General features: G+C 55.8%; 4 protein-coding genes and 1 long non-coding RNA gene across 6 annotated transcripts; 2 read left to right on the forward strand and 3 right to left on the reverse strand.

Annotated features, from left to right (window-relative positions):
• Positions 1-2,411: 2,411 nt before the first annotated feature.
• Positions 2,412-6,275, forward strand: LOC117640906. The gene is made up of 3 exons (XM_034377898.1): positions 2,412-2,609; positions 3,360-3,554; positions 4,080-6,275. The coding sequence occupies exons 1-3, from the start codon at positions 2,490-2,492 to the stop codon at positions 4,164-4,166; spliced, it is 402 nt and encodes a 133-aa protein (XP_034233789.1). The 5' UTR covers positions 2,412-2,489; the 3' UTR covers positions 4,167-6,275.
• Positions 6,276-6,466: 191 nt separating this feature from the next.
• LOC117641287 (iroquois-class homeodomain protein IRX-1) lies at positions 6,467-8,624 on the reverse strand. Its single transcript, XM_034378471.1, has 6 exons — positions 8,353-8,624; positions 8,112-8,259; positions 7,739-7,985; positions 7,541-7,626; positions 7,150-7,459; positions 6,467-6,799 (listed from the first exon to the last, which is right to left on the reverse strand). Exons 1-6 carry the CDS (start codon positions 8,622-8,624, stop codon positions 6,705-6,707), a joined length of 1,158 nt encoding a protein of 385 aa, XP_034234362.1. The 3' UTR covers positions 6,467-6,704.
• Positions 8,625-9,068: 444 nt separating this feature from the next.
• On the reverse strand, positions 9,069-9,877 carry LOC117641580. The gene is made up of 3 exons (XR_004587490.1): positions 9,501-9,877; positions 9,249-9,384; positions 9,069-9,171 (listed from the first exon to the last, which is right to left on the reverse strand). It is a non-coding gene; the product is annotated as an uncharacterized LOC117641580 (long non-coding RNA).
• A 740-nt stretch (positions 9,878-10,617) lies between these two features.
• Positions 10,618-21,032, forward strand: LOC117641368 (large neutral amino acids transporter small subunit 1-like). The gene is made up of 9 exons (XM_034378625.1): positions 10,618-10,971; positions 13,549-14,042; positions 14,215-14,340; positions 15,015-15,156; positions 17,441-17,564; positions 17,982-18,182; positions 18,258-18,492; positions 20,123-20,212; positions 20,294-21,032. The coding sequence occupies exons 2-9, from the start codon at positions 13,562-13,564 to the stop codon at positions 20,338-20,340; spliced, it is 1,446 nt and encodes a 481-aa protein (XP_034234516.1). The 5' UTR covers positions 10,618-10,971; positions 13,549-13,561; the 3' UTR covers positions 20,341-21,032.
• LOC117641369 (interleukin enhancer-binding factor 2 homolog) lies at positions 20,982-23,644 on the reverse strand. 2 transcript variants are annotated; one of them, XM_034378626.1, is made up of 9 exons: positions 23,464-23,644; positions 23,020-23,203; positions 22,803-22,931; positions 22,541-22,709; positions 22,254-22,416; positions 22,034-22,154; positions 21,827-21,938; positions 21,599-21,745; positions 21,384-21,520 (listed from the first exon to the last, which is right to left on the reverse strand). In XM_034378626.1, the coding sequence occupies exons 2-9, from the start codon at positions 23,200-23,202 to the stop codon at positions 21,384-21,386; spliced, it is 1,161 nt and encodes a 386-aa protein (XP_034234517.1). In that variant the 5' UTR covers position 23,203; positions 23,464-23,644. The 2 variants fall into 2 exon arrangements, with proteins under 2 accessions (XP_034234519.1, XP_034234517.1); XM_034378628.1 differs by lacking the exon at positions 23,464-23,644 and having other exon boundaries at positions 20,982-21,520; positions 23,020-23,202.
• Positions 23,645-23,741: the final 97 nt, after the last annotated feature.

Consider the following 23,741-nt stretch of genomic DNA (forward strand, 5'->3'; position numbering starts at 1 on the left):
GGGAGCAGCCCTTCGAGGACGTGCTGCTGAGGAAGCGCAACCTGGGCCAGGACATCATCCCGTCGCCCGCGCAGCCCAAGAGGACCGAGTCGCTGTACATCAACCCCAACCCCAGAGGGCCCGCGCCCAAGGTGAGCACAGCCCGCGGCCCTTTGCCCCCTCCGCCAGCCTCAGGCCAGCCTCTGGCGCCTCTGGCCGGGCCGGCGGGGGCATCGCGTCCTCGCGGCAACCCAGCCCTCGCCGGGCTTCGGCCCCAGTTCATTCTAAAAGTAATAAAAGTCTAAAGTATTCTAGTTTTAAGAGTGTATAATATAAGCTTGCATCGGTGCACTTCCCGCCGATTTAGACTCTAAGTTTTCTGAGGCCTCCCATAATTCACCTAGTTCTATTAAATATTTTATAAGAAATCTCATTTATTTTGAGTAGTTGTTAAGTGGCAAACACGTAAAAATTGTTGGATTTCGATGGAAGTGGCGGGACTTGTGGGCCGCTGGGAATGGATTGGGAATCAGCGTCGGTGGGTCTCAGCACGGCTGTGAAGGTGAGGATCAGAGTGCCGCACCAATGCACTCGACACTGACAAGTGTAATGGCCTGTCTCACTGTTGTGCTGGTAGATTAAGTGGTTATGAAAATGACAAGCTAGTTGCAGCATTAGTGTTATTGTCCGCTTGTGCAACCGGTGCATGCCAGTAGGTGGAAATAGACGACGGTTTCGGCTTTGGGTTCGGTTCCCTTCGGTTCCCTTCGGGTCCCTTTGAGGGGCGCCCTGGCGCAGCCCTGGCTGCCTCGGGGACTCGCCCAGGTCTCGCCGCTGCTCTGCTATGCTCATTAAGTCAAGGTTAGCATTTTGTCGTCTGCTTCCCCGGACGGACTGCCAAGCCCGCCACGCCACGGCGCGCCAGGTCTCGGACCTGAGGTCTGTCTGGTCCCCGCCGCTCGGCCCGCCGCTCGGTCCCAGCGGTGCCAACTCAGTCGGGGGAAATTTCCCAGGCCGCGCGCAGGAATTTCGGCCCAGAGTTAAAGGGATCGCACCGCCGAGGGGCGACGTGATCCGCGACCCGCCAAAACAGGAAAAACTGCGACACAAATTTCCCGCGATTGTGTTGGACACCCCCTCCCCCTTTCCCCGAGGGATTGGCAGCCCTGGCATGTCAGCCACAATGAGATGTTCACGGCGCGAGGCGCAAGTCTGATAATAGCTTTGCCACGCTTTCATGGTCCTCGCCAACTCCTCGCGGGAACGCGAAAAGAAGAAGAAGAAAGGTCCGCCGGCGGGATTCGAACCCCCGCCTGGCCCGGCCGGCTCATTACGGCGTCTGCTCGTTGCACCCCGTGACGCCTGCGTGAGCCTGCGAGACATTGTTTACAACTGAGTCACGAATTTTCGACCCCCGCCCGCCGCGGCGCGCCGCACAGTGGGCCAGAAGACCGGTGGAGGCGGCCAAAACTCTAGACGTGTTTTGAGCTAAAGAGTCGCTAAAGCTTCGGAACGACGTGTGCCCCCCATGCATTCCTCGTCCGAGAGCAATCCATGGTGTCACACGTTCGGTTCGAGTCCCTTTAGCGACTCTGGAGCTCAAAACGCGTCTACGATTTCGCGCACTCGCGCGGGATTCGCGCGGCTGTGCGCCGCCCCGTCCCAGGTCGGCGCCATGCCCGAGCCGAAGGAATGAGGCACCGCCATACAGAATGCTAATCGCTCTCGTCCCATCGCGCCTACTTCTGTTCCGGCTCAATTTGCCGATTATCCAGTCTCAACCAAGTTTCCATCTCGTCTTCGCGGCGACCGGCCGCCCGCTCCCCCGCCCCGCGCCCCACTTCCGTTCGCAGCATCGACGCATCTGCAGAGCTGGGCAGGCGGTGGTCGCGCGGGTCGCTGGACCGCCCGACAAGAGTTTAGGACGCCAGTGCGAACGAAAGTGACTGATGGCACCGCACTCCGTCTGTACCTCCCCTCCCCTCCCCTCACTTCCTGTTCCCCTCAATTTGCCGCATATCCTCCTCCACCCCTAAGTACCCCACCCTCCCCCTCCGCGGGGACCCCCGCCCCGCCCCGCCCGGCCCGGCGCGGCCCCGCCCCGGTTGGCAGCATGGCGGGGCCCATCTAGCAGAGCTTGTGGCTAAAAGCGTCGGTGTGGGTCGCCGCGAGGTCCCCTGGACGGCGCGGGACGTGGCGGGGCGCGGCGGGGCGCGGCGTCGGCGGGGCGCGGTGTCGGCGGCGGCGCGGTGGCCGCGTCGCGTTGCAGGAGTCGAAAGTCGAGGAGTCGGACCGGCCCGGCCACCGCGGGTGCTTCGCAGTGCTTCGCGGCGCTTCGCAAACAACCCCTCGGCCTTCGCGCCCCGCGGCCCCACCAGCGGCGGCAGCGGCGGCAGCGCTAGCGGTGCCCCACCACGTCCCCCTGGTCGCGCGCGCCAGTCGTGGTGGCGTAGTGCCGTGTGGCGGTCGTGTCGCCAGCCCGCGCGTCGTCGCGCGCACCCCGCTCCGCCATGGAGCCCGTGCAGTCCATGTGGTACGTGGAGGACGACGATGAGGAGGACCTCCAGTTCAGCCCCGCGCTCATGGCGCGCCGGGCCAGCGAGTCCTGGATCAGCAGCGCCCCCGTCGAGGTACGGCCGGTACGGGGGGACGTCGTCCGGTGGGGAGTCGTTCGGCAGGGCACGACGGCGTGCTTCTCGGCCGGCGCGGCGAGATCGGCGGTTGAATTCCGAATCGAAGGAAGGCGGCGCTCGCGAGGACCGCCGTGGCCACCGCCGTGGAGACCGCCGTGGCGGCAGGCGGCAAAAACATCGCGCAGAATATAACCTGCCCCGCCAACTTGGTCTGAAAAAAGACGCGACATGCAGCCAGACCGCGGAACCCCGCCGAACCGCTGAAGGCCCCAGGGGTCAGCGCCCCGCCCCGCGTGGGGCCCGCGGCTGTCGCTTTCCGAGATCTGCATCGGCTGCACCGGGACGCAGCCACCCTGCCTCGCCGGCGTGTCGCAGGCATGGCGCCTGTCGAGGCGAGGGCGGGCCGCCCCGCGAGACACGCGCGCTCGGCGGGCGGGCCTACGCTGCAGGCGCTTCCCTTCCCACTTGCCACTTTTCGTTTCTCACTCGGCGCACCTTGGCTTAGCGGCGCGCTTTTCACACCGTATTTCTCCACCCGTTTCGTCTGGCACTTTTCATTTCGATAAGGGGAGGATCTTGTTGTTGTTGTTGTTGTTGTTCTCACTGTCTTTTCAAGCCACCTCTGCCGTTCATGTGTGTGTTGGTGTGTCGCCACCCCAGCCGGCCCCGGCCCCGGCCCAGGCCCCGGCTGGCTGGCGACACGCTCTGACTGCGCGTGCATGCGTGCGTGCGTGTGTGTGTGCGTAGAGTGTGCCGGTGACGTCGCCCCTGCAGCGCAAGAAGAGCCTCCCCGACGTGGCGGCCGCCCCCAACGAGGCCATGTCCAGGGAGGAGGTGTCGGTGCTGAGCTCGGCGCGCCGGGAGGAGATCCGGCGCCTGCAGGAGGAGAACGAGCGCCTCAGAGCGAACCCGCTCCTCTACCTCGTCAGCCCGCACGTCAAGGTAAGTAGGGCCGCGCCTCCATTCTCAACAGTGCCTCTTCGCCCTGTCACCCTCTTGCACCACCACGGGGCGCCGCGAGAGTGCGAGAGGGACAGAGCGAGGAACGCACTGTTCGGAATCAGACGACTGCGACGTGACAGGCTGTGTACATCATTCAATGGCAGGCCACGCTCACGGCCTCCATGAGGTCGCGTGCTGGCCAGTCTGGTGATGCTCATGACCATTGAGGACCAAAGCTAAAAGACCACGACCCAATGACATCAGCTCTGGAACAGATACTCCAGTGCATGGTTGTGGGTAAGAGAGGACCACTCTGTGTTGGCATGCATCTGAAATGCCGTCACGCCGGTGTGTGTGTTGCTGTACAATGAGCTGTTAGAACACTCGGCACTCTTGCACTGCTGCTGCTTTGAAGGCCTGCTCAGTCAAATTGGTTCCTACACGGTGATCGTGAGTAGGGCGGGGCGGGGCGGGCGGAGGGAAGGGCGGTTGGCGTTGTCCTAACGTTATGTGTTGCTGTTCCAGGATTGGTTCTCGCGGCAGCAGCTCGTCATGCTGGTGCTCTTTGTCAACATTTCCCTGGCCATCATGTTCTTCAAGCTACTGACATAGTGCCGGCCCAGCTGGCTGTTTGAGTGGATCAAAACTTGTGAACTATTTGTAAATACATGTAAATCTACTAAAAGGACGGGAGCTCCGCGCTGCCGACGTCGCATCGAGTTGACTCCTCGAGTCCTGCGTGACCTGGGACGTGTCTCTTGGGAGGTTCTCAACCTCGCGCGTCGGGGAAGTTTCCTGTAAATGGACGGAAGGAAGACGATTAAATTAATTTACTGTACATAATTTTCGTAATAATGTATTGTAATGTCTCTCTGCGGAGGTCAGCGGTCTATGTATAGCCTATGTTGTATACAGTGTATCTTTCAAGAATTGCCTTTTTTTCTAAATGAAGCATATCATTGGTAACTCGTTCTCCTGTTAGATACTCTAGCTGAGTAACACTGATGTGCCTTTATAGATACACTTTATTTTAGTACCTACTTTGTATGACACGCATTGTAGTTCCTATAGACGAGGTATGTGAAGTTGCCAAGTCGATATGATTTCTCTGTGAAGACATTAGCTGAAAGCATCAGAAAATGGATACAAAGTTTTTGAGTTGCTAGATTATTTTCAATTGCCACATAGGAGGTCCCCATTGCCACTGTGGTTTCCATGTTGTCGAATAAATAGAGTCCAGCATTCACCACGGCGAACGGGAAGTCTTATGACTGTTTAAAATCTCCGCCAGAAATCGTAGATCTGAAATGGGAAGATGAATCCGTCATAATTTACAAAATACACACCTGAACTTAAATCGTCACAAACTTCGCACTACTGGGGGCAGGCGGAATGCAGAACATTAAGACAGTAACTTTTAACCGCCACGCACACTAAGTACATTCCGAACATACAAAAAAGTGTTTTTCCTTTAAAGTACGTGGATTTTTAGGAATGTAGGCAAAACTGCAAACCCAGGATAGCTAAGTGTGGTGTTCTGATGTGGGGAACCATCGTTCAGGTGTGCAAAAGTGTGTTCAATTGGCGATTGTTGATATTTCCACCGTATGTACCAAACAATGTGAAATTTACCTTAATTCATTTTTGTATTCAACATTGTTTCTTTTTAATATTATTTGTATCCCATCCCTTGCTACCCCCGTGCCATACACGGTGTTCATGATGTATTGACGCCTCTCCTCTTCGTGTCAATCCCTTATCATTACATCCATCTGTTATTGTTTGAATGTTATGTTATTTGATTGTTGTTGTTTAAAATGTAATAATTGTGAGGAATATGTATTGCATTTTTTTTTCTTTTGAGTTTTGTTTTATGTTATACTCTGGAGTCTGGCCGATGTAGGCAAATCCATTCCACAGACGCAAACCCGCTGTGGGTTACCGTGGTATCTGTATCGTGAGTGTGCAAAATGACGAGAAATTTCAATGCTAATTGTTGGTACGCTTTGTTAATGTCCCAACGCGTCATACCGTGGGGCTGATCAAATCTTGTTCTGTAAAAATGTATTCACGCGTTGTTTCTTCTTTTTTTCCTCTGAAAAGAAAGAAATTGTTGGCTTTGCCGGTCTGCCGGGCCTGCGCTGCTGCGGTGAATGTTTTCTTGGCCTTACTCGTCTTTGCTTGCAAGCGCGCTTCGGGCCGTGCAGAGTGCTTACTTGTTTTTTGGCGGGATTTCTGCCGGGAAGAGAAACACAAGAGTGTCCATTGCAATGTTCAGCCAACCTGACGGAAAATGGTGTGGAGTATTCCCCAGGCAGTCATCATTCGTTCGGTGGCGAAGATGAGAATGTATGTTCGTTTAATTTAGTTGTTTGGTGTTGTGATATCGCGTAAGATCGGACGTCTAGGCTAATTGTACATTGTCATGCTTTATCATTTCCGTCATCTTGGCTGTGTGTTGCTGCAGTATATCATTATTTTGTTCACATTGCCCCACCTGTTTTCATTTGTTTTAATGCCATTGTCATTGATTGTTGTTGTTTTCTTTGTTTTTTATTGTCGTTAATTCAGTAAAACTGCCACTCGTCCTTGTCTGAAACGCTCCACTCTTTCGCTTGGTTTCCTGTATTTAAATAATGAGATTTGAAAGACGACTTGTTACTTAAAAGGAAAGGACATCAGTAAAATGCGCAGTACCATTCACGCACTCATCTCTAGTAACTAATGTTAATTAATTTCTACCAAGTTTAAACTTAAAATCTTTCTCTTGTGACAAGTACTGGAATAGGTATTCAAATTTATCAATTTACTAAAGATTTTGTAAGGAAACGGAAAGTTATTTTACGATGCGGTTAATGTGAGACATCAGAATGAATATTTCAATAAATTTTTACAATTCCAATTTCATTTATTTAAACCTCAAAAATACAGGCGGGACTAGAATGACTCATCCTCTATTTCCTCCGTCTTCTGCTACGTCAGAAAACTAAACATTTAAAAAATTACAATACAAAAGACTTAAGAACAAACATAGGAGCCGTATTTTTTATTTCTTTCGAGAGGCAGCCGGCTTTTTGCCTCCACAAGTCAAGCCAATAAAAGTAGGTCAGCGCGTTGGACCTGCGCGCGCCACGGCCTCAGCCACGGCAGCTACCGGAAGTGAAGCGACGACAGGAACGCGAGGGCCTCGGCCGCGTCCAGCTCCTTCCTGTGGCGCCCTTCCAGTGTGTGCTCCACGGCCGCGCCTGTGGCAAGCAGAGAGTGTGATCGTTATTCTAGAGGCCAGTGGCGCCATCGCACAGTGGGCCAGAAGACCGGTGGAGGCGGCCAAAATTCTAGACGCGTTTTGAGCTCCAGAGTCGCTAACTGGGACTCGAACCGAATGTGTGACCCCACCAATGGATTCCTCGTTCAAAGGGCAATCCATCTGCGGGGCCACACGTTCGGTTCCAGTCCCATTTCAGCGACTCTGCTTTTAGAAAGGGTCTAGAATTTTTGCCGCCTCCACCGGTCTTTTGGCCCACTGTGCATCGGCCCTTGCAGTGGCCACTCTGGACGCCGCAGGCCAAGCCGCAGGTAAAGCCCGTCAACGCACTGGCGATGCCCCAGCCGGCGGGCAGCTTCTGGCTGTGCTTGGCGTTGACGGGCGAGGCGCTGGGCTGGTACCGCGCCGCGCTCTCCAGCCACTTGCTGAGCAGCAGCGCGGACCCCGAGCGCGCCGAGGAGGCCGTGTCCAAGGCCGTGTCCAGGGCCACGCTCGCGTCGTCGAGGAGGGCGGCCGCCTTGTCCGCGCGGTCGTCGTCTTCGGGCCCCGTCTTGGCCCCCGAGGCGGCGGGCAAGGCCTTGGGGGCGCCGTCAGTGCCGCCTTCATCATGCGGCGCATCTCGCAGGGGGCTCTTGGCGACCTGCGCACAGAGGCGGCCGCGGGTCAGAGGGGAATGGGAGGGAACGCCCGGTCGAATGTCGCGCCCCGGGACGGCCGTCACCTCGGTGTCCGTCAAGGTGTCGGTGGTCGTGGAGCTCACGAACGCATTCTGAGGGCTCGGCGGGGACGTCACCGTTCGCGACGCGCCTGCAACAAACACAGCCGCCTGTCGGTTAGTTTTCCCCGACGGCATCGACCGCCTTGACGCGCAGGCACCGCCAAGCGCGTCGGTTCGTTGGGTGCCTACATCGTGGTGTACCTGCCACCGTGTCCGCGGCCCAGATCGAGTCGCTGGAGGAGATGGAGAAGTGCTCCTGCCCGTTGGCCGCGTCGTCGGCGGCGGCGATGGCGTTGTACCGGCGGATGAGGTGCGCCCAGGACGGTTCGCTCCCCGAGCCCCCCTCCCCGCCGTCCTGGTGGCCGTCGTCGCCACCCTCCTCGACGCCGTCCTCGGGCCGGCCGCAGTCACGAAGCTTGCGCCTCCAGTTGGCGAACCAATTGCAGACCTGGGGAAGGACGCCAGCACAGGACCTTCCAAATCGTTACCACGCTTCAGGTAAATCAACGGTTCAGCATGCGTTGGCCACTTCACTCGGCCGCGCGGGCGCGCGCACAGTGTGTCACACACGCACCTGCATGTACGTGAGGCCCGTCCGCGTGGCCAGCGCCTCCTTCTCGGCCCGGCTGGGGTAGGGGTTGTCTCTGCGGCGCACGAGCCACCCCTTGAGCATCTTCTTGATGTCTGGCGTGAAGAGGCGCTTCACGGGGCGCGCGGACACCCTGCACCAACACACGCACGCATCAGCCGGCGCGGCGCGCAGTGGGCCGTGGGTTCGAAACCCGGCCGAGCCGGCCGTGTTTTGAGGGCCTCACCTGTGTCGCCGACTGCGCAGACTCCATCCGCAAGCGGCGGCCTCGGAGGGGCGGTCGCGGTCGGCGGGGTGCTCCGGGTGCTCCGGGGGCAGCAGCTCCGGACTGGAGTCGGCGGGCCGCTTCTCGGACGGTTCTGGAACGACATTGTTACTGCGAGGGGGCGTCGCCGTGCCGGAGGCCCGCCTGTCCGGGCCGAGGCGTCCGCTGCGTCCTCCGCGGAGGAAGCGTCCATAGGAGGCGCGCAGGCCTCGCAGGGGAGCCATGCCCGCCATGCCTCGGCCGCCTCGGGCCCCGCTCATGCCGCCGCCGTCGGCGCGTCGCCGCGTCGCCATGGCAACCGCAAGAATTAATGGCGACCGCGAGCTTTGAATTTCGACTCGAAGGGGGTCGTCGTAGCCGCGCAAAGTTCGTTTCACTTCGAGTGCTGGGTTCGGCTGTTGTGGGTGGGAGAGACTCACTGAAGAAGATGACGGCGTGCGTGGACGGCGTGGACGGCGTGGATGGCGTGGACGGCGTGGACGGCGTGGATGGCGTGGATGGCGTGGACGGCGTGGACGGCGTGGAAGGCGTGGACGGCGTGGACGGCGTGGACGGCGTGGAAGGCGTGGACGGCGTGGACGGCGTGGACGGCGTGGACGGCGTGGACTGGCGTGGACGGCGTGGACGGCGTGGACGGCGTCGGCGACGTGGGGGTGGCCGGGGGCGTCAGCGCGCTGCTCCAGGGGTCGCCGCCGACGCCCGGCGCCGTGGTGAAGCAGTGCTGGCGGCAGCCCAGCATCCTATGTTCCGGACATCGAGGGTCGATAGTCGATGCAGCTCCTGACAAAAACATTGATTCACATTGAAGTTGGAACAGAAACGTTTTTCTTAATGAAACGGCTATCCTAGTGTCTCACCTTGCGGTGTGCAGTTACTGACTGCTCTTTTGCATCATGCGTGCAAAGGGGGCAGTCGTTGCATCAACGTGTGGCGACGTTGTTTGTCAGTCACCCCCCGCTGAGTCCGCCGAGGGCGCGTTCTAAAATGGTGTCCCTGAGCGCAGCGAGAGAACAGGGAATGACCGCCTCCCATCGCTTTCATACACACTTTTGGAACCAAGTGCACCGTCTCTGTGGCAATCGGCATTGCTGAACTGTTACTGTACTTACCTGTCTTTGCAGCCGCCGCGGTACGTTGCAGAACAACAACTGTTTCGGAACGCCGTCAAAAGTACAGCAACTCCTCGCGGCCAATTAAAACCTTCCGCCCCGCCTCGATCTTATCCATCTCGCCGACAAATACCCCTTTACCAGTCTTTTTCACGCTGAACGACACTTTGTTTCGGCGGCAGAGCTCACTAAAACAGGACGCTGGGCGATAAAACTCGAAATAGGCGCGAAATCGATATGCGAAGTCGATCGCGACCGGAAGTGGGTCGACCCTAGAGAGCTTCGAGTCCCCGAGACCGGGATGCACCGGGAGGTTGCCGCCGGAGCGAGACTCATGCGCCTCGGCGTGGCCGGGCCGGGCAAGGAGGAGTCGCGACTGGAGGACGAGGACTCAGAGTGGGTCTCGACGTCCTGCCCGTCCTGCCGCGCGGCGCGGCGCCACCGCCCCGTCGCCGCAGCAGCAGCGCCAGCAGTGCCAGCAGTGCCCCCAGGGCGGCCAAACCTCCCGCCTCGAGCCAGCCAGCCAGTGTAACCGCGCCTCGAGGGGAAAGTGATGGACCGAAAGAAAAACCTCAGGCCCCATATGTTTAATGGTTTTCCATGCGTGCACGCGAGAGGGCGCGACGGGCAAACCCCTGTGTGAGCGTACCCAGCACCCGCGTGCTGTTTCAAGTCCGATTGGCGCGGTGGTACCCTTGCCGCCGTCTGACGCAATACCGCTTCATGTTGGTGCTATCCATGCGGACTCTAGGCGCGGCACGCTGGCGGCACGCACCCCACTCAACAGGTCGCCTCATTTTAGGGGAAAGATCGTCGAAAAAGGGAGGGAATGGGGAGGACAGGGGAGGAGGCGACGCCGCGATCCTTGCCGAGCGCGAGTCGCGGTTCGACGGCGGGGAAGGAGGAGGGGGAGGGGAGGGGAGGGGACGGCGTCGGGGAAGGGCTGCGCGGCCTGGCGGGGAAAGGGGGAGGGGTGGACGCTGACGCTGCCGCCGCCGCGCCGCCGAGTCGCTCTCTCTCACTCGCACTCGCAGGCCGGACCGGACAAGGCGCCAAGCAAAGCGGCCGAGCCGAGCCGAGCCGAGCCGAACCAACGAACGAGGAACGAACAGAACAGGCGTGGCGTGGCGGTAGTCGGGGAGACGGTGCCGGCCGGGGCGACGGACGAGGCGAGTGCGCGGGTCCTGCCTCTGCCTTTGCCTTGCCGAGTCCTTCGACAGTCGACCAGGAACCTCAACCTCACGCCGGCCCCGCGCGCCGCACGCCGCGTACGCCCGTTTCGGCTTTTCCGCAATCGCCAAATCGTCAGCCTGGCATCCCCACCAGCCTCACGTACTGCTCCTGCGGCAGCGGCAGAGCCGGCAGAGCGGCAGTCGGCGTCCGGCCGCCGTCGGGTCCGCCAGTGCCGTTCAGTGCAACTCGCCGGCCGCCGGGAACCGCAGGGAACCGTTGCCTCCAGGAGCCGACAGAGGTATGTCGTCATCCGTGTTGTGCTACTTGCCCTTGCTTGCTCTGTGCCGCCCGCCTGTTTTCGGCAGCCCGGCGCTGCCACGCCTTCGGCCCGGCCTGTGGCCGGAGTGGCGAAGTCAGTGGCCGGCCGCGCGCCGCACGTGTGCGTGTTCGGCTTGTTCGGTGTGTCCGCAGGGCCCCGTAGTAGTTCGAGGGAAAACGGCGCCGTATGGAAAATTGCCGGTGCGTTGCGTGCAGGTGGAACAGGGTTGAGCCAGTGAAAAAATTCCCAGTCACGTGGCCGGTGAACCTCAAACATGTGCCCCGTAGTTTCACTTCTAAAACCGTCGTTGAATTATTACGAGAATCATTTTTTTCGAAGTTTTTGATGTCACGGTACGTGTTTTAATTGATCGCTGTTGAAGGGCATTGAATTTCCAGTGGGTCAGTCACCCTGTCCTTCCCCGCGGGGCGCCTTTGGCCCTGCCCTTGCCCTGCCTGCGTGCTGCCCGCGGCGTGCCCGTGTTTGCTGAGTGCTATCGCTTTGGAAAAGTGTCGACTATGAGCCCATTCTGTCGCCCCCCCCCCCCTTCCGCCTCCCCCATCCACCCGGACGGCGATGCACTGGGAGGTGAAATGGCCTGACTGCCTTCGCGCCCTAATCGTCGGCCTGGAGCAGAGCGCGGCGCGCGGGTTCGAACACCGGCGGCGGCGCCGCGCGCGCTTTGCCGACTTGGCCGGCTCCTCCAGGTAGGCGTGGCGCTTTCGCGCGGTGTTGACTGCCGACGTGTTTGAGTATGCATTACCGCGGCGCGTCAGCGCGACGTCTGTCAGTGTCGCCGCGGCCGCGCGCGGAGCAGTGTCAGCTCGTTGGTTGCCTGGAGGAGGCCGAGGAGACAGTCGTCCTGCCGCCACCTGTCCGCCGTGTCAGCTCATTGGTTGCCTGGAGGAGGCCGAGGAGACAGTCGTCCTGCCGCCCCTGTCCGCCGTGTCAGCTCATTGGTTGCCTGGAGGAGGCCGAGGAGACAGTCTCCTGCCGCCCCTGTCCGCCGTGTCAGCTCGTTGGTTGCCTGGAGGAGGCCGAGGAGACAGTCGTCCTGCCGCCACCTGTCCGCCGTGTCAGCTCATTGGTTGCCTGGAGGAGGCCGAGGAGACAGTCGTCCTGCCGCCACCTGTCCGCCGTGTCAGCTCATTGGTTGCCTGGAGGAGGCCGAGGAGACAGTCGTCCTGCCGCCACCTGTCCGCCGTGTCCTGCAGCCCGCTATCGGTCGCAGCTCGGCGCTGAGGGTTGCCGGCGTGTTGCCGGTCGTTGGATCGATGGCAGGTGAAGTCGCACGCCGCGCAACTCAGCCGCGTGGCCCTGCGCTGTCCTGCGCACAGCCGTGCACAGCGCGGACCGATGACCGGGGAGTCGTTTCGTCGCCATCTGCCCCGTGAGTGGACAGAGACAGGCGACAAAACGACTCTTGGGAAGCAGCCTGCTACACGCCGGCGCATCTCGCTCACGGCGAGTCATGAAATGTACGCGGTTCGGTATTGAATATCTGGCCGGTGGTAGCCAGCTGCGCGGCGGTGTGGGACCCTCTGCGACATCCAATCCAGCCGGGCGGGCGCGAATGCAACACGTGGGAAAAGGGGAGGGCGCAAGTGCAACCTGCATATGCATGACGAGTGCGCTCCATGTGTCGTCAGTGTGTGGTAGTGTGGTACCGATGGAAGGGAGGGAAACCGGAAGGAAGAGAGGATAAGGGAATGTAATGCATGGGCGGATGAATGAATGGCATGAATGTGGGCGGGGGAATGAATGGCGATGAATGGGAGGAATGGAATGAATGAATGGATGAGAATGAATGATGGGCGGATGAATGAATGATGGGCGATGAATGAAGGCGGAATGAAGAATGATGAATGAATGAATGATGAATGAATGAATGATGAATGAATGAATGAATGCAATGAAATGAATGCATGAATGAATGAAATGAGCATGAATTGAATGAATGCAGATGAATGAATGAATGCATGAATGAATGAATGAATGAATGCATGAATGAATGAATGAATGAATGTGAATGGAATGCGTAATGAATGAATGAATGAATGAATGAATGAATGGGCGTATGAATGAATGAATGAATGAATGAATGAATGAATGAATGAATGAATGAATGAATGAATGGATATGGATGGGTTAATAACGCATTCCGGCTCGGCGAAAACACTCGAAGTGTCCCCAAGAGAAGCAAAGCTGGTGTGCCCTACTGCGAGGGTCCTTACTGGTCCCGTGATGGACGGGGCCTTTCCAGTGTAGAGGCGGCGCGTCTAGCGCGCCGAGGCGGCCGAGGCGCCCACGAGAATGGGTGGCGCGACGCAAGGCGGCCCGGCGGCACGGCCCGAGGCATGCACGCGGCCTGGCGCGCTGGCGCCGTGCTTGTAGGCGGGGCGGGCCAAGCCCGGGGCCAAGACGACGCCGACGGCGTGACGCACGACGCACTGCTCATTTCGGGGTCTTGCAGCCATCCGTTAAGTGGGGACAACTTTTATGGGGCCTGCTGCTGGCCGTCACGTCGAAGCTCTTCAAAGTGGCCTTCCTCCTCAGGTGACCGCGCGACATGACCGCCACCGGGGATGGCGCCGAGGGCGCCGACGGCGCTGACCCCGGGTCGCCGACGAAGCAGGAGAAGCAGGCCCCGCTGCGGAAGATCACCCTGGCGGGCGGCGTGGCTCTCATCGTGGGCTCCATCGTGGGCTCGGGCATCTTCGTCTCCCCCACCGGCGTCTTCAAGGAGACCGAGTCCGTGGGCCTGAGCCTGGTCATCTGGATGCTGGCGGGCGTCTTCTCCTGCCTGGGCGCGCTGTGCTACGCCGAGCTGGGCACCGTCGTGAACCGCAGCGGCGGCGAGTACGCGTACCTGACGACGGCGCTGGGCCCGCTGTGCGGCTTCCTGCAGCTCTGGACTTCCCTGGTGATCCTGCAGCCCACGCCGCTGGCCGTCATGGCGAGGACCTTCGCCTCGTACGCCGCCAAGCCCTTCTTCTCGGACTGCGAGCCGCCCGAGGCCGTCATCAAGCTGCTCGCCGTGGCGGGGCTAGGTACGTCCGTCGACGTCCGTCCATGGCGGCACCAAACAATCATTAATGCAGTTAAAATGGAGTTGCCTTGCACTCGACTGCTAGACTCCGATCGACTCTTCGATTCGGGGCGCGGACTCCCGCTCGGCCAGGGTACTCGGTCTATTTCCACGGTGTTTGTTTTGTTTGTCAGGGCTGCTGACGGCGGTGAACAGCGCGTCGGTGCGCCTGGCCATGCGCGTGCAGAGCGTCTTCACCTGGGCCAAGATCCTCGCCCTCATCCTCTTCATCGTCCTGGGCGCCGTCTCAGCCGCCACAGGTACACAGTGGGCCAGGAGACCGGTGGAGGCGGCCAAAACTCTAGCCGCGTTTTGAGCTCCAGAGTCGCTGAATGGAACTCGAACCGAACATGTGACCCCACCAATATATTGCTCTCCGAACGAGGAGTCCATTGGTGGGGTCACACGCTCCGTTCGAGTTCCATTCAGCGACTCTGGAGCTCAAAACGCGTCTAGAGTTTTGGCCGCCTCCACCGGTCTTCTGGCCCACTGTGAGGTACGCACTTGTTGACGGCGAGGCGGAGCGCGTCCCCTCCGCCGATGAGTGAAAGCAGAGTGCCGTCATCGCGCCGCGCTGCTCCACGCCGCGACGCCTCGCTCGGCGCGCGGATCAGATCGACGAGAATCGAATCGACGACGCGAGTCACTCAAGCCAATCTGTACATTGAAGGCCTCTGCGGGCCCCGCGGGGCGTGGACACTGCGAGCAAACGTCGGCCTGAACGGCTGGTCGGCGACACACACACTCACACACTCTCTCTCTCTCTCTCACACACACACACACACTCTCTCTCTCTCTCTCTCTCTCTCTCTCTCTCTCTCTCTCTCTCTCTCTCTCACTCACTCACTCACTCACTCACTCACTCACTCACTCACTCACTCACTCACTCGAGTCTTTGTCACTTCTTAACCCAATTTCCTCTCCTTCCCCGCAGATGGCGTGGACAACCTGTCGCCGGCCTGGGAGGGCAAGTTCTCGCCGAGCGCCGTGGCTTTGGCGGCCTACTACGGCCTGTTCGCGTTCGGCGGCTGGAACCAGCTCAACTTCGTCATCGACGAGCTGCAGGACCCTTACAAGTAAGACGCCTCGACGCGCGCTAGCTGCGCCAGCTCAGCAGACCGTTGAATGAGGCAAAATTGGAGGAAACTTAATTTTGTATCAAGCGGCGGGAGTTTGGCGAAGGGCCCCGTACACTGACTGGGACGCTGCGACTGCGACACGCCCCCTGCCGCCTTGGCAGACCCGAGCAACGCCTGCAGCCGTCTGTCTCTCTCGCCACGCCCTACGGAGCGCCCCGCGGGTGGGAGAGAGACGCAGCGGCGACAGCGCAGTTCGGAATGGGGCTGCAGGCGGGCGGGAAGCGGGAATTAGCGGACAGAATGAAATCTAATTGGCCCGTGTCGCCGACTTAGCCGTCGCCCGGAGTTTGCCGCGGAAATCCTGCTCCTGCTCCACGTGTCCGTGCTCCTCCACCGTAAAGCCGACCCGGGACTCGCCGGACTCCCCTCCCCCTCCTCCTCCCCCTCCGGGATAACTCGTCGGCAAAGTGGCACTTGCAGCGTTTTCCAACACCGCCGCTGCCTTTTTGTTTTCTCCGCCATCGCCGGCGCTTGTTACGCTTGTGCCGCGTAATGGCCGATGATTTTCATCGGAGACGCGGTCCCGATCCCGATTCTCCGGGCAGTGTCGGCAAACAGTTCAACAAGTTGGTCGGAGCGGGCGGCGAGGCCGGAGGAGAGACTGGTCTCGAGAAAGAAGCGCTGGAAGAGCGCGAACGTGTCAGGAGTCGGGGTGGAAGGCGGTGCGGGCGGGGCGGGGCCAGGCGGGGCGCGGCGACAGCGTTTGGCGTTTCGCGCCGAGTGGTTTAGTTAGTGCGGCAGGGTGCTCTTGCAGCGCCTCTCCCCCTCCCCGGCCCGCCCCTCGACGATCCCCCTTACCTGCTCCTCGCCGCCCCGCTTCTTGACGGCGATCCGAACGTCGGCAGCAGTTTGATTCCGTTGCGTTCGTCGATCTATCTCTCTCCCTCGCACCTCCACGGGACGCCCGCCACGGGTGCGAGAGAGACAGAGACGAAAGCTGCAGCGAGAATCGTCTGCTTTTTGTGAAGAAAAGCGCCGCCGTGTTTGCCCTGTCCCCCCCTCCCCTCGCCGTTTTCCCCTCCCCATCCCCTCCCCCGCTGCTCGCATTTACGCCCGTCCGTCCCACAGAGCACCACCATGGCACCACGGAGCCCCGCCGCCCCGCAATATCCTCTGAGTGGGCGCTGCGAGCCCCCAGCCCCATCCCCAACCCCAACCCCTCCGGGGAATGACAGTGGCTGGCCATGGGCGGCCCTACACTGGGATCGGTGTCTCTGGCGCCCCGACTCATGCGACTCCCGGTGCGAAACCGGAAGTGAGATAAGGCTGGAACGCGCGTACCGACACCTGGCTGCCGTGGCCGAGTGTGGTTGTGGTGGGTGGATCCGTGCGGCCTCGGGGCGGGGCGGCGCCGCGCCATTCGTCTTGCCGCGACTTTCAATTGCTAATGAACGTCTCTGCGATAAAATGTCGGCTCCTGGCCGTGCCCCGACAGTGCCCCGGCAGTGGCCCGACCCTCGGTCTCGGGGTGGGTTTCTCACGATTGCCCAGCACCTCCCGCACACCCCCACCGACCCGACCACCCTCGCGCACCCTGCCGCCACCGCCCTCTGGCCTGCCTCCTGCCTCTGCCCTGGGCGTGGCGCCGTGGCGAGCCCCAAAGCCGGACCTGGTTGCTGTGCCGGACACACAGGCATCGCAGGCGGGGCGGTCCGCCAGTCTCGTCTGCAAAGGCCGCTCCAGGCGGGCCGCGTCAGAACAAGACGCCCGTCATGTTTCGGACAAAGGCTCGTCGGGCCATTTCGAACAGAGCCCCGCCGTGCCACAGTGGGCCAGAAGACCGGGGGAGGCGGCCAAAACTCTGGACGCGTTTTGAGCGGTAAAGTCGCTAAACAGGGCTCGAACCGAACGTGTGACCCCACCAATGGATTCCTCGTTCGAAGAGCAATCCATTGGTGGGGTCACACGTTCGATTCGAGTCCCATTTAGCGACGCTGGAGCTCAAAACGCGTCTAGAGTTTTGGCCGCCTCCACCGGTCTTCTGGCCCACTGTGCGTGCCGCGCCACGCAACAGGCGCCAGCCAGCTTTGGCCAGCACCCGGTCTCTGTCGGGGCGGCGGGGCAATGTCGGCGGGTCAGAGGGGCGGGGGGCAAAGGGCTGGGAATTTGCCCCACGAAGGAGGAGGGAGGAACGCCTTACGAAGCGCTTCTGACAACCTCCACCCTCCCTCCGCAGGCTCTCCCTTATCACGACTGGTCCATCATTTTCCGTATTTTGCAGGAACCTGCCGCGCGCCATCTGCCTGGCGGTCCCCCTCGTCACCCTGGTGTACGTCCTCGTCAACGCCGCCTACTTCATCGTGCTCACCAAGCCGGAGATGCTGTCGTCTTTCGCCATCGCCGTGGTGAGTCCTCGCATTGGACTTCAGGGAGGCGACTTCGGCCCCCTTTCCAACCGGTGCCGGATCGAGGGGGGAACAGCTTCCCACATTCATTGTACAAAATTTGACCCCATTCCACATTCAGGTGCCAAAAACGCCAGTAAGTAGGCAACACATGTGGCGAAAACACCGGAAATCTTGCACATTCTTGCACATTCGCACAATCATTGTACACAAAATTTTACAGTGGGTCACCCCTCGTGGCGGATTCAGAGCTGGCCTATCGTAGCACTAATGCTCCAGGGGCAGAGCGGGCAGAGAGTGCCCCTTTTGCCTACCTTGCAGGGGGCTATCTAGAGGCCAAGGACGTCAATTGTCGTTTTGCCCCCTTACTGGACCCGCGCTTGCCCTTAACTCTGTGATGCCCTTCTCTGGCGGCAGATCTTCGGGGACAAGAAGCTGCCGCTGGTGCCGTGGATGGTGCCGCTGTTCGTGTCGCTGTCGTGCTTCGGCAGCATCAACGGCATCCTGTTCACGTCGGGCCGCCTGTTCGAGGCCGGCGCGCAGAACGGCCACCTCCCGGCCGTGCTCGCGCTGCGCCACGTCCACAAGCACACCCCCGCGCCCGCGCTCGTCATCACGGTGAGCCTGGCGAGCCCGTCGCCCCCGTCGCCCTCGCACTCTCAACCACTGACCCCTCTACTTGTCCTGATGCAGGGCGTGCTGGCGAGCGCCATGGTCGTGGCGGCCGACGTGTACACCCTGATCGAGTACATGAGCCAGGTGCTGTGGATGTTCGTCTCGCTGTCCGTGGTGTCCGTGCTGGTGCTCCGCTGGACGCAGCCCGACGTGCCGCGGCCGATCCGGGTGCCGCTCGTCGTGCCCGTCGCCTTCCTGGTGGTGTGCCTCAGCATCGTGGCCATCGGGGCCTGGGCACAGCCGTGGAACACATGTAAGTATGCCCTCGCCTTCCTGGTGGTGTGCCTCAGCATCGTGGCCATCGGGGCCTGGGCACAGCCGTGGAACACATGTAAGTATGCCCTCGCCTTCCTGGTGGTGTGCCTCAGCATCGTGGCCATCGGGGCCTGGGCACAGCCGTGGAACACATGTAAGTATGCCCTCGCCTTCCTGGTGGTGTGCCTCAGCATCGTGGCCATCGGGGCCTGGGCACAGCCGTGGAACACATGTAAGTATGCCCTCGCCTTCCTGGTGGTGTGCCTCAGCATCGTGGCCATCGGGGCCTGGGCACAGCCGTGGAACACATGTAAGTATGCCCTCGCCTTCCTGGTGGTGTGCCTCAGCATCGTGGCCATCGGGGCCTGGGCACAGCCGTGGTACACATGTAAGCATGCGAAGCAGCGAAGCATGCCGTGGCTTTGGACTTCCCTGCGTGCACCGCGAGGCAGGAACGAGGTTTCTCGGAAGTGCGGAGCACGGCCCCCTTATTTCACTGGTGTAAATCGAGGGGTCCTATTCATAAGATCTCATCTGTGCGTTCCCCCCAAGACAATCTTATCTTAAACGCAGGCGAATTTCACTCAGTTTGACCATTTAGGATGGGTACGAGAGTAAGCGGAATATATTTCTGCATGTACTGTTGGTTTCTTTGATCTTTCATCTTCACATTTCAGTGAATTTAGTCACAAATTATATTGATTTGTAGCTGTACCAAATGATCAAACTGAGTGAAATTTGCCTGCGTTTAAGATAAGATTGTCTTGGGGGGAACGCGCAGACAAGATCTTTTGATTAGGACCCCTCAAAATGGGATCCGAATTCTCTGATCATTTCCCCATTTTTCTGATAAAAGTTGTGATTTTCTGATCAGTGGTGCATTACCAGAAAAAATTAACATCAGAGTTACAAGAATTTATGACAACTGTGAAGTGTTTAGAGAAAAAGTTTGATCGCATACAAGTGATCAGGGGAAATTTCTGACTCAAAGTGATTAGAAGGCAAGTGTGATGACGTGACAGTGACCACAATAGAGTCATCAGAAAACAAAGGCATTCTGATGACATGCAAAACCATCAGAAAATCCTTACAACTGAAAAGTCTTGATGCCTGTAAAATAGAAAGTTTTTGGAATTTTGGTTTCAAATTTGTTGAGCGGTATGTTCACAACATTTGGCTAGGGCATTTTCAAGGCCATGAAATTTGGACCATATCTTCTGGCATTTTGAGAGCCGATGCGGATTGCAGAAATGGATCGGACTATGTTTTGACCCCCTAGAGCAGTTTGCCTCATCTTCGTATCTTATGGTATCTTACATGTACATGACCATGAAAATATTCGGTCAGATGACTTGATAATACAATTTCTGATTCCACTCTCACGAGGATCAGAACCATGATGATCAGAAACGTGATCAGAATTCAGGACAAAAACATCAGAAAAGGTGTTCATCAGGTTCTTTTTTGATCTTCTATATTCTGATCCAGAAAGCGATCAGTTCTAAGTGATCAGAAAATCCTGATCCCATTTTCACCAGTGATTCTTGGTATGAGATGACATGTAGGACAATTGAACATATTTTCTTTTCATAATTTTCATTGATGATGATGTTGTTTTGTGTTTTTAGTTATGGGACTCCTCATCACTTTGTCGGGAATACCAGCTTACTACATTGGTGTTGTCTGGAGCAAGCCCAAGTGGATGCGCAGAGCCGAGGGTATGGAACAAATAAAATTGAAATGTGATGTTTGTTTCCAGTAGAAAACAAGCTTGACCTATCTCCCTCCTTTTTTTTCAGTGGGTCTCACCAAAAGACTACAGTGCATTCTATTGGTTGGAGAATGAGAGAGTGCATTTTGGAATTACCTCAGGTGCTTATTGAGGCTCTTAAATCAGAGACATTTTTCTACACTTGAAAAAGTGAATAGCTTCGATTGCAAATTTTGGGAAAGAACTTAGGACAGAAGTGCAAATTTTGCCTATTGTGATATTTTTGTTCAGTTTTTATTATAGATTTGCATGACATTCATTTTAAACATTGTTGTATTTTTTACTGAATTCACTTTTTGTGACTTGTTTGTTGTTAAGATTGAATCGTTAATAAGTTGAAGATATAGATTTTTAGATATTGATTTTTTTCATTTGTACCTAATATGCTTTGATTAAATTTACACATGCTTCCTTTGCTCGGATGCAAAGTTTGTGCCTTAATAACTTTAGTTCACTATGTTCAGTAGTTAATTTCATTCAGCAACATTGTCAGTTTTATTGCCATTAGTATTCATGAGACATTAGTGTGTGAACTTTTTGTACTTATTTGACCATCATTATTGAACATGAGAAAACATTCCAGGAGAAATGGTTTCAATTGTTAAGGTAAAAATAGTGAAAGGCTGTATTATAGCTGATTATCTTAAAAATCTTCTTCAGCTTTATGATTTGAATGTTGAAAGTCCATAGGATTTAATTAAGCTTGCCCTTCCAAATGAGAATACAAAATTTTTTAATAATCAACCACATAAATCTTTTTGTACATAGTGCTTTGTTTTATTCCCTCACGACAAACACTGATCAAAATTTGCCACTGATAGCTGAAGTTTCATACTTTCATAATATTGTACTCTGACAAGAACAAATACAGAAATAATGATTGATGGATGTGACTACAGGTTTAATACTCAAACTATGGATCTCACTGAAAAAATGAATAATGTGAGTACAAGAACACAAGTGAAAAAATAAAAATGTTGGTGCAACATTGTGCAGGCAAGTACTAGCTTAGTACTTAGTTCAACAAAAACTATGTTGATAAACATAAAATTCAATAAAACAAAATGAAAGAATAACACACTTGTTTGGTTACACAAACGACAATCCATACAGTCTTTTCAAGTTTCCATGGTTTCTTCAGCCGGTGCATCTTCCATGTCTTCATCCTCTTTCTTCTCTGGAGGCTTCTCATACGCTTTTTCTAGTGGTGAAACAACAACGTCTTCCCACACAGAGGTGTCTGAAGTGATATCCGCTAAACAAATTAAATAAAAATTAATACAAACATTGGTAGGCATCTGGTAAAGACCAGTCCAAACCAAAATCAACTTACGGGAATTTCCTTCTAAAATCCGTTTGTAACCACCATGAGAGAGAACTCTGAGAAGTGTTTGAGCTGTTAAACAAACTTGATCCTGCTGCTCTAAAGTCATTGCAGTATGTACCCGCATGTTGTTATTTTCACAGGGATCAGTGATGCCTAAAGAGAGAAAGCATATTCACTGTACTTGTAGAGTCCACATTGGTAGTAAATAAAAGCTTTAAGAAAACTGTGCCTTACTTGCTGATCCCGGTAGAAATAGACCTGCAGCCAAGAGCTGTAAGCATCGCCGATAAGCAATGTTGATTGGAAGGGCTTGGCGGCCAGGATTGTTTAAAATTGCATTGTGAGCCTGTCAAAGTTAGAAAGTATGTTCAAGCAGAGGTGTCAAATAAAGAGTACTTTGAAAATAAAACATGTTAAACCGTTTATTAAAAGTATACAAACCAATAGGTCCAACATCCAAGGAGATAAAGGTTCAAGTCCTTCAAATCGTTTTCTAAGGTCTCTCAACAAACGAATCAGGACTTTGATGCTTGAGTGATGAGCGTTTTCCTCAAACCAGCGGCTGGAACCATTTAGAAAAAAGTATTATAATGATATGTCGCTTGAAAGAAAACTCACCATGCCTTTTCACAAATCGATCAAAAATTGTTTTTAATCATACCTGTGACGAACAGCTGCTAGGTGGCTTTGTATAATCTTTGCATCCAAGTGCAACTCAGGATTGAGTTTACGAATATTTGGAAGAATTGTAGTCACCAGTATACGCACTGTAGCACCGTCCTTTGAGAGCTCAAAACCTCTCTCAGTAATAGCCATATTGACAGCTGTAAATGCACAAAGTGTGTACTATATGCATGAAGGATGAACACAACACCAAACAGAATATACTAGCAAGGAACCACATGGATCATGCAGAAACACAATTATTGTACTTCAGCTGCACAATACCTTCACGTCCACATGCTGTTTTAACATCTTCATGAACTTTCTGGGCAAATTTGTCGACTGCCTCTCTTGTTGGTAAAGTCTTCAATATGACCACAAGGTCAGCAACATTATGACCAGTAATCATGGTGCCCTTTTTGTATGAACCAACTTCTCGCACTTCATCAATTTGCTGAAAACAAATTTGCAGAGTTAAAATACACTATCAGGCTGAGGATTTCAATGAGATCATTCATCTGCAGTTTAAAATAATGAATCAACTCACACAAGCATCAAATGAACCTGGGGTAATGACAATTCTATCAAGGACTGCCTGAAGTTTCGTCACCAAGTTTAAGACAGCAGTGTGTTCTTTCTGAGTTGGGTTGAGTTCCTGATTGCGTTTCATCAATGCCTGGGAGTAAATTATTTAGATTAGTAAAGCAATTGTTTTTTAAAAGTCTGCTTTAACTCACACATGTGGATAAGAAGTAAGAACTCACATTTGTAAACGCGGTCTCATCTGCCATCGGCTTCACACGAGGAAAAGTTGGTTCACATAAGGCCAAGTCGAAAGGATGACGAGGAAGGTACATAGGTTTGACGCCATGGGGCATTGGTCTTGGTCCGGGACGCATGCCTCCCCGCATTGGCCCACCTCTACCTCTTCCACGAGCCATTCTCATCCTGAGAAGAAATTACAAGTACAGAGTTTCCAAAAATTATAATGAAGCTCACAGACTGAGGTCCTAGTCAGAGGGAAGAAAATAATGGGTTGAAAAACAGAAGTAGATGTATACTTCCTTCTGTCACTTAAGCAATAATAGTGATAAGATTTGTTAATGTTGAAAGTCTCACAAAGTTTGACATATATGTGAAGTACCGGGTCCAAAGGGACCACCGCTGTTCATGAATTTGAAGAACCACAGAACAATAACGAAACTCACCTTTTAAAGAGGTAAGAGGGAAGAGATACGAAGAAAGTAAGGAAGGGGAAACCTTGGAAGTTTCTTCGACGGTAACTTACAAAACACCGTATATATTTAACCTAGCAAAGCCGCTTGGTTCACAATAATGATGGAGATCGATCGAATCGTTGAGGGTGAATAAGGCGAGCTGGAGCAGAAAGCTATCCTGCAAATAATGAAGGCGAAGGGAAAATGTATGGAAAATTGACCAGTCAAAACGCCCGTAAACATAACCTGACAGTTTCGTGCCTGTTGTT

This window comes from Thrips palmi, unplaced genomic scaffold (assembly GCF_012932325.1).
Source record: "Thrips palmi isolate BJ-2018 unplaced genomic scaffold, TpBJ-2018v1 HiC_scaffold_15, whole genome shotgun sequence".
Classification (NCBI taxonomy): domain Eukaryota; kingdom Metazoa; phylum Arthropoda; class Insecta; order Thysanoptera; family Thripidae; genus Thrips; species Thrips palmi.

Excerpts from the sequence above, each read along its gene's own strand:
- LOC117640906 (XM_034377898.1), top strand. The coding sequence starts at position 2,490 with ATGGAGCCCGTGCAGTCCATGTGGTACGTGGAGGACGACGATGAGGAG. Across the intron at positions 2,610-3,359 it reads TCAGCAGCGCCCCCGTCGAG|AGTGTGCCGGTGACGTCGCC; the intron begins GTACGGCCGGTA and ends GTGTGTGCGTAG. Across the intron at positions 3,555-4,079 it reads TCGTCAGCCCGCACGTCAAG|GATTGGTTCTCGCGGCAGCA; the intron begins GTAAGTAGGGCC and ends TTGCTGTTCCAG.
- LOC117641287 (XM_034378471.1), bottom strand. The coding sequence starts at position 8,624 with ATGGCGGGCATGGCTCCCCTGCGAGGCCTGCGCGCCTCCTATGGACGC. Across the intron at positions 7,986-8,111 it reads CGGGCCTCACGTACATGCAG|GTCTGCAATTGGTTCGCCAA; the intron begins GTGCGTGTGTGA and ends GTCCTTCCCCAG. Across the intron at positions 6,800-7,149 it reads CGCCGGCTGGGGCATCGCCA|GCGCGGCCGTGGAGCACACA; the intron begins GTGCGTTGACGG and ends TGCTTGCCACAG.
- LOC117641368 (XM_034378625.1), top strand. The coding sequence starts at position 13,562 with ATGACCGCCACCGGGGATGGCGCCGAGGGCGCCGACGGCGCTGACCCC. Across the intron at positions 15,157-17,440 it reads GAGCTGCAGGACCCTTACAA|GAACCTGCCGCGCGCCATCT; the intron begins GTAAGACGCCTC and ends CGTATTTTGCAG. Across the intron at positions 17,565-17,981 it reads CGTCTTTCGCCATCGCCGTG|ATCTTCGGGGACAAGAAGCT; the intron begins GTGAGTCCTCGC and ends CTCTGGCGGCAG.
- LOC117641369 (XM_034378628.1), bottom strand. The coding sequence starts at position 23,202 with ATGAGAATGGCTCGTGGAAGAGGTAGAGGTGGGCCAATGCGGGGAGGC. Across the intron at positions 22,932-23,019 it reads ATGAGACCGCGTTTACAAAT|GCATTGATGAAACGCAATCA; the intron begins GTGAGTTCTTAC and ends ATTTACTCCCAG. Across the intron at positions 21,746-21,826 it reads ATTTCTACCGGGATCAGCAA|GCATCACTGATCCCTGTGAA; the intron begins GTAAGGCACAGT and ends TTCTCTCTTTAG.